The 6808-nt window shown below is 37.7% G+C and overlaps 1 protein-coding gene across 1 annotated transcript; it reads left to right on the forward strand.

Moving 5' to 3' along the window:
* Nucleotides 1–324: 324 nt before the first annotated feature.
* On the forward strand, nucleotides 325–1081 carry LOC125832445 (cucumber peeling cupredoxin-like; the record flags this gene model as incomplete). Its single annotated transcript, XM_049511598.1, has 2 exons — nucleotides 325–469; nucleotides 558–1081. Coding segments are annotated over 2 exons (522 nt in total), but the record flags the coding sequence as incomplete, so codon positions are not given.
* Nucleotides 1082–6808: the final 5727 nt, after the last annotated feature.

A 6808-nucleotide genomic window follows, 5' to 3' on the forward strand; every position in this document is an offset into this window, starting at 1 on the left:
TGGGTTAGGAATTAAGTGGTGAGAGGTGAGGGTTTTTTCACAATAGTCGCTGGAGTGAATGAGGTTTTGTTTAGTTGATGGGTTTTGTTCAATTGATAAGAATGAATGGGCTGTAGTACACACGGGCTATAATCGTTATTCAGGATAACATTTTATGTTTAAAACGTTATCTCCAATAACGTGTTATTATTAAACGGCGTTATTCGTCCGTCCTTTTTCCCATTAATTTTATTTAATAAAATAAAGCCTAAAACGTTACTGTGAACCACGTTTATACTAGTTTCGTAAAAATTTAAAAAAATATACTATTTTGGTGAATTGATTTTAATAATGGCTTATTTTGGTCAAAAATTCGCACAAACGGTGCATGTGGTAGGGGACAACATGGGTTGGACCGTACCAAGCAATGGCGCAGTTGCTTACACAAATTGGGCTGCTGGAAAAACATTCAGAGTTGGCGATATTCTAGGTATATACATTTAATTAATTTATTAATTTTCATTAGATTATATCCTTCAAATTAAACAAATTCATGTTTCTTATTTTAATTTTGACAGTGTTCAATTTTGCGACTGATCGACATGACATGCAACAAGTAGAAGAAACTTCGTTCGATGGATGCAATTCGCAGAATGCAATAGGCGCTGCCATAATGACAGGACCAACAAATATAACTCTTAATTCTACTGATGATCACTATTTCATTTGTACTATTGGCACACACTGCCAAGGTGGACAGAAATTAGAAATTTCAGTTTTCGACGACAGCACTAGTACTCCAGGTACCAACCCACCTACACCATCTGTTGATGGACCTACAGGTTCCGTTCTCGGTGGTGTCGTTCCTCCTCCTCCTCCGCCTTCGTCCTTAACGACCGTATTGGCCAGCTTTGTGCTCAGTCTATCCGCAATTGCCTTTGCCATTTTTCATTAAATTGGACCATTTAAGTATGTTTTGAGATTCATATAGTTTATAGATGTACTACGATGTAACCATACTACATTGTATCGGATTCAGTTTTGTTTTAATTGATGATTGTATTTGGGATATTTTCCGAGTTAAAGGTTAAATAAAGGTAGTAGTTTCTTTGCTATCATACATCTTGTTAAAATGATCAGATGATACAAAATGTGGACAGAATGTGGTGTCACAAAGTTAGTTAACAGAAACAGATAGTTAACAGAAAAGTTTGTTACAAGTTGTTAGGTTGTTAGGCTGACACATGCATTAGGTGTGTTAGTTAAGAACCTTCTAGATGCTTCTACAATTTTGTAATCTGTGTGTATAAAAGCATTGAGAATGCTTCACATTGAAAATAGACCATTATACAGATCAATAGAAAACTCTCTCTTCTTCTCTCTTTCTAATTCTCTGTTCATCTCTGTCTAGAAGAGCTTCAAGCTCAGAATTCTAACATGGTATCAAAGCACTCGATCCTAGCTAATTAGGAGCAGTATTATTACTCAGATTAGAGATACTTCAGCAAGGTAGTTGAAGTAGTTGAAGATTGTAGCAATGCCGATTCCAAAGATAGATCAAAATGATCCTCTGTACATTGGCCAGTCAGATGCTTCAGGAGTTGTTTTGATTCCCATCAAGTTGACAGGATCAGAAAACTATGGGATCTGGAGTAGGTCAATGAGGATTGCTTTGTTAGGGAAGAGGAAGTATGGTTTTGTTACAGGAGCTTGCACCAGAGCTCTGTACAAAGATGAATTACATGAGCAGTGGGAAACTTGTAATGCAATCGTGTTATCTTGGATAATGAATACAGTTAATGAAGATCTCTTAAGTGGAATTGTATATGCCACAAATGCTTTCTAAGTTTGGGTTGATCTGAACGAAAGGTTTGATAAGGTGAATTGCATGAGAATATACCAGCTACATAGAGAAATCACTACTCTGACTCAAGGTACAGATTCAGTATCTCTTTACTTTACAAAACTGAAGACTCTTTGGAATGAATATGATGATGTAGTTCCCAGTCCTGGTTGTACATGTCCTCAGTCAAAGGATTATGTTGATCATATACAACAGTTGTGATTGATACAATTTTTGAGTGGTTTGAATGAGTCTTATGACCAAGCTCGTAAGCAGATCCTGCTCAAAGGAGCCACACCTACCATAAATCAAGCTTATGTTATGATCATAGAAGATGAGATTCAACATTCAAACTATGTAGCAAATGTCATTCAAAAACCTGATCCAATGGCTATGAATGTGCATAAGAATCAAGGAAAGGAATATTACAAAGGAAGAAAGTGTGAGTTTTGTCACTTTACTGGTCATACCAAGGAGAATTGTTACAAGCTGATAGGTTATCCTGATGACTAGAAGAATAGAAGGAAGTCTAATAATCTGAGGAATGCATCAGGGGCCTCTTACTGTGGTGATGGTGGTAAGCAGTTTCCAGCTAACAATGTAAAAAATTCTGCAGGATCCTCACACTATGCAGGACAACATTCAGCAAACCATGCTGCTGGTATTTTCCATTCACAGGAGGCTTCAACCAGCTTTGATGAGGATAAAACTTTACACTAGGGACATGCATTCACCGACCAGGAGTATAAACAAATCATGGAGATGCTAAACAAATATGTGAAGGAACCTAAGCAAGTCAACACGGCAGGTATTGCTACTACTTGTCTAATGTCAACTGGCTTTACACAAAATTGGATAGTGGATTCAGGTGCCTCTCATCATATTACAGCAAACAGACACTTATTAACTAAGAGTTATAGCATAGATAAGACACAACAGAATCAGGTTCATCTACCAACATGGGACAAAGTAGATATTAGTCATGTTGGTGAGGCATTGTTTTTTGACAACAACAGTGTTAAAAATGTCCTCTGTGTACCAAACTTCAAGTTCAACCTCCTGTCAGTTTCACAGATCACAAGGGAGCTATCTTGTTTTGTATCTTTTTACCCTAACTTTTGTGTCTTCCAGGACCTCTACAGTGGCAAGGTCAAGGGGATTGGTAAAGAAGAAGGAGGGTTATATGTTTTCAAGGGAGACACTACAATAGTACACAGACAGAAATCCATCTCTGGTCCTCCACTAGTGACTGCAGGAGCAATAATACAGGATGTTCACCTATGGCATAAAAGGCTTGGACATCCTTCTTCTCAAATTTTAAGTTTTTTGAATTTAGTTCCAAAAAAATCATAGTGACACTCAGTGTTCAGTTTGTCCATTGGCTAAGCAAACTAGACTTACTTTCCTGTCAGTACTTCTAGAGCCTGTATGAGATTTGATATTGTACACATGGACCTCTGGGGTCCTTATAAGACTCCTATTATAGATAAGAAACATTACTTCTTAACCATTGTAGATGACTATAGCAGATTTGTATGGGTTTATCTGTTACAATTGAAATCTGAGACTGTTGTTGCTATCAAAATTTTCCTCAAAATGGTTAACACACAATTTGATTCTCATGTGAAAGTGGTCAGGTCAGATAATGGTACTGAGTTTTTTAACTCTCAATGTACAACTTTATTTCATGATTTAGGCATCTTGCATCAAAGTAGTTGCCCCCACAGACCACAACAAAATGGTGTAGTAGAAAGAAAGCATACACACATTCTGAATATTGCTAGAGCTATCAGATTTCAGTCACATTTGCCCATTAGGTTTTAGGGATTCTGTATCAAAGCTGCAGTGTATTTGCTGAATAGATTACTTTCTTCTGCCCTGGATAATGTGAGTCCTTATGAGATGTTTTATTCAAAATCCCCATCTCTATCTCAACTAAGGGTAATAGGATGCCTTGGTTATGTCATTGTATTGCCTAAAAGTGACAAGTTTGGAGAAAGAGCTGTTCCTGCTATTCTCATAGGTTATTCTGAACTGCAGAAAGGGTATATAATGTTGGATCTAAGATCAAACAAGTTATCTGTGAGTAGAGATGTGCATTTTGAAGAGGATGTGTTTCCTTTTACTACAACATTACCACAGACTAAGTTGTTTACTAGCTCTGTTGGTTCCCCTTTATTTCAAGTTGTTACTCACCCTGACCATGATGATGCAACTGAAAATATTGATGTTGAGGCTAGTGGTGATGTTACTGACAATGCTGAGGCTACTAAGATTATATGTAATGATGATTCCCAGCTTTCAACTAATAGTTCTACAGACATCAGACCTGATATATCTTCTTCCCCTCCTGTCATGCATACACCTATGGAACCTTCTATCAGAAAGACCTCCAGGCCCACTAAAGCACCAACCTGGTTGCAAGACTACGTCACTACTGGCAGGAAGCAAACCAGTACTAGACATCCATTGGCCAACTTTCTTAGCTATGAGAAGTTAACCTCCTGTTATAGGAGTTATTTGTGTAAAATGTCTGACTATGTGGAGCCTAAGAACTTCAAACAGGCAGCCAAGGATGACAGGTGGATTCTTGCCATGCAACAGGAGATTTAGGCCCTTGAAGACAATAAGACTTGGCAGGTAGTTGACTTACCTGAAGGCATGCATATTGTTGGTTCTAAATGGGTGTACAAGGTTAAATACAAGGCAACTGGTGAAGTGGAGATATTTAAGGCCAGACTAGTTGCTAAAGGGTACAGCCAACAAGAAGGATTAGACTATCATGATACATTCTCACCTGTGGCCAAGATGGTGACAGTCAGATGTGTGATTGCTTTAGCTGTCTCTAGAGGCTGGAGTTTATACCAAATGGATGTTTATAATGCATTTCTTCAAGGTGACTTGGATGAAGAAGTCTACATGGACATGCCAGAAGGTTTTAAGAAGCCAGGGGAGAACAAAGTATGCAGGTTACTCAAGTCTTTGTATGGCCTTAAACAGGCATCTAGACAGTGGAATTCGAAACTTACTACTGCTTTATTGGACTCTAGTTTCACTCAAAGTGTTCATGACTACTCATTATTCACTTTGACCAGAGGAGCAGATATAGTGGTTATTCTTGTCTATGTTGATGATTTACTCATCACAGGCACTAGTGAGAAAATGATCATTAAAGTTAAAGACAGTCTACATCATAAGTTCAAACTCAAGGATTTAGGTGAGCTCAGGATTTTCTTGGGCATTGAAGTCCTCAGATCTCCTAAATGTGTTATTCTCAATCAGAGAAAGTATGTTTTGGAACTCATTGCTGATGTAGGCCTCACTGGTGCCAAGCCTGCTTCCACTCCTCTTGAGACCAATTTGAAACTTACCTCAGTTGATCATGATGTGGTAAATGGTCTTACTGGAGAAGCTCTTCTACTAGATATTACTTCTTACCAAAGACTGGTTGGTAAGCTTCTCTATGCAACTATTACAAGACCAGACATTTGCTATGCAATTCAAACCCTCAGTCAGTTTATGCAGTCCCCAAAAAAGTCACATTGGGAGTCAGCACTTAGGGTGGTTAGATACTTAAAAGGCACAATAGGTCAAGGTGTATGGTTGCAAGCCAAACCTACCACTACTCCTACCTGTTGGTGTGATTCTGATTGGGCTGCATGCCCTAACACTAGAAGGTCCATTACAGGCTATGTGGTCAAGTTTGATGAGTCATTAGTGTCTTGGAAGTCTAAGAAACAACACACTGTTTCCAGAAGCTCAGCTGAGGCTGAATACAGAAGCATGGCTTCAGCTGTATCTGAAGTCACTTGGTTGCTTGGATTGTTCACTGAATTGGGAGTTCCAATACAAAGTCCTATCAACATTCTCAGTGACAGCAAATCAGCCATCCAATTAGCAGCAAATCCGGTCTTCCATGAGAGGACCAAACACATCGAGATAGACTGTCACTTCATCCGGGATAAAATCAAAGCAGGGGTGGTGGACACTATATATGTTCCTACTCGACAACAACTTGCAGACTTATTGACAAAGGGGCTCAGTCAAGCTCAGCATTCTTATCTCTTGGGCAAGCTTGGTGTGCTTAATGTTTTGCACCCTTCAGCTTGAGGGGGTGTGTTAAAATGATCAGATGATACAAAATGTGGACAGAATGTGGTGTCACAAAGTTAGTTAACAGAAACAGATAGTTAACAGAAAAGTTTGTTACAAGTTGTTAGGTTGTTAGGCTGACACATGCATTAGGTGTGTTAGTTAAGAACCTTCTAGATGCTTCTACAATTTTGTAATCTGTGTGTATAAAAGCATTGAGAATGCTTCACATTGAAAATAGACCATTATACAGATCAATAGAAAACTCTCTCTTCTTCTCTCTTTCTAATTCTCTGTTCATCTCTGTCTAGAAGAGCTTCAAGCTCAGAATTCTAACACATCTAATGGCCCAAACGTCATCCCTGACTAAAGTGACATGATTGAATCCTAATTGCTAATTGAGTAAAACCCTTTGCAAAAACTTTTGCAACGTAACTACGTGCGTAACATAACTATTCTCAAATTAAGGTCAACAAAATTATAAATGTAACGTTGATTGAGGGTTGAAAATTGCAATTAGCTAGCCTACCTCCCGATTTAATTTGTTCAATTTAATTGACTCGTTTCTTTGAAAACCAACAATTTGATTTATAGTCTAATGAAATTTCATATTTTATACGAACCTCGTTGTGATACATATATACGCTTAACTACTCCCACCATCTCAATTTGCATTTTAATTTGTATATGTTTGATGAGAAAAACTTTACAATATATTCCAGACAAGCATTATATATTTTAACTTTCTAACACAAAAGACATTTCTAACTTTAACATGATAGTATATTTAAAAAAATTACATGTATATTCCCATATGTAAAAGAACTGATACTAATAGACTTAATTAGTCGCAAAAGTTATAACTTATTTAAGGCGATAACAATTCATTCCCTC

This window comes from Solanum verrucosum, unplaced genomic scaffold, assembly GCF_900185275.1.
Source record: "Solanum verrucosum unplaced genomic scaffold, falcon-dt-bn FXZP01000009.1, whole genome shotgun sequence".
Lineage (NCBI taxonomy): Eukaryota > Viridiplantae > Streptophyta > Magnoliopsida > Solanales > Solanaceae > Solanum > Solanum verrucosum.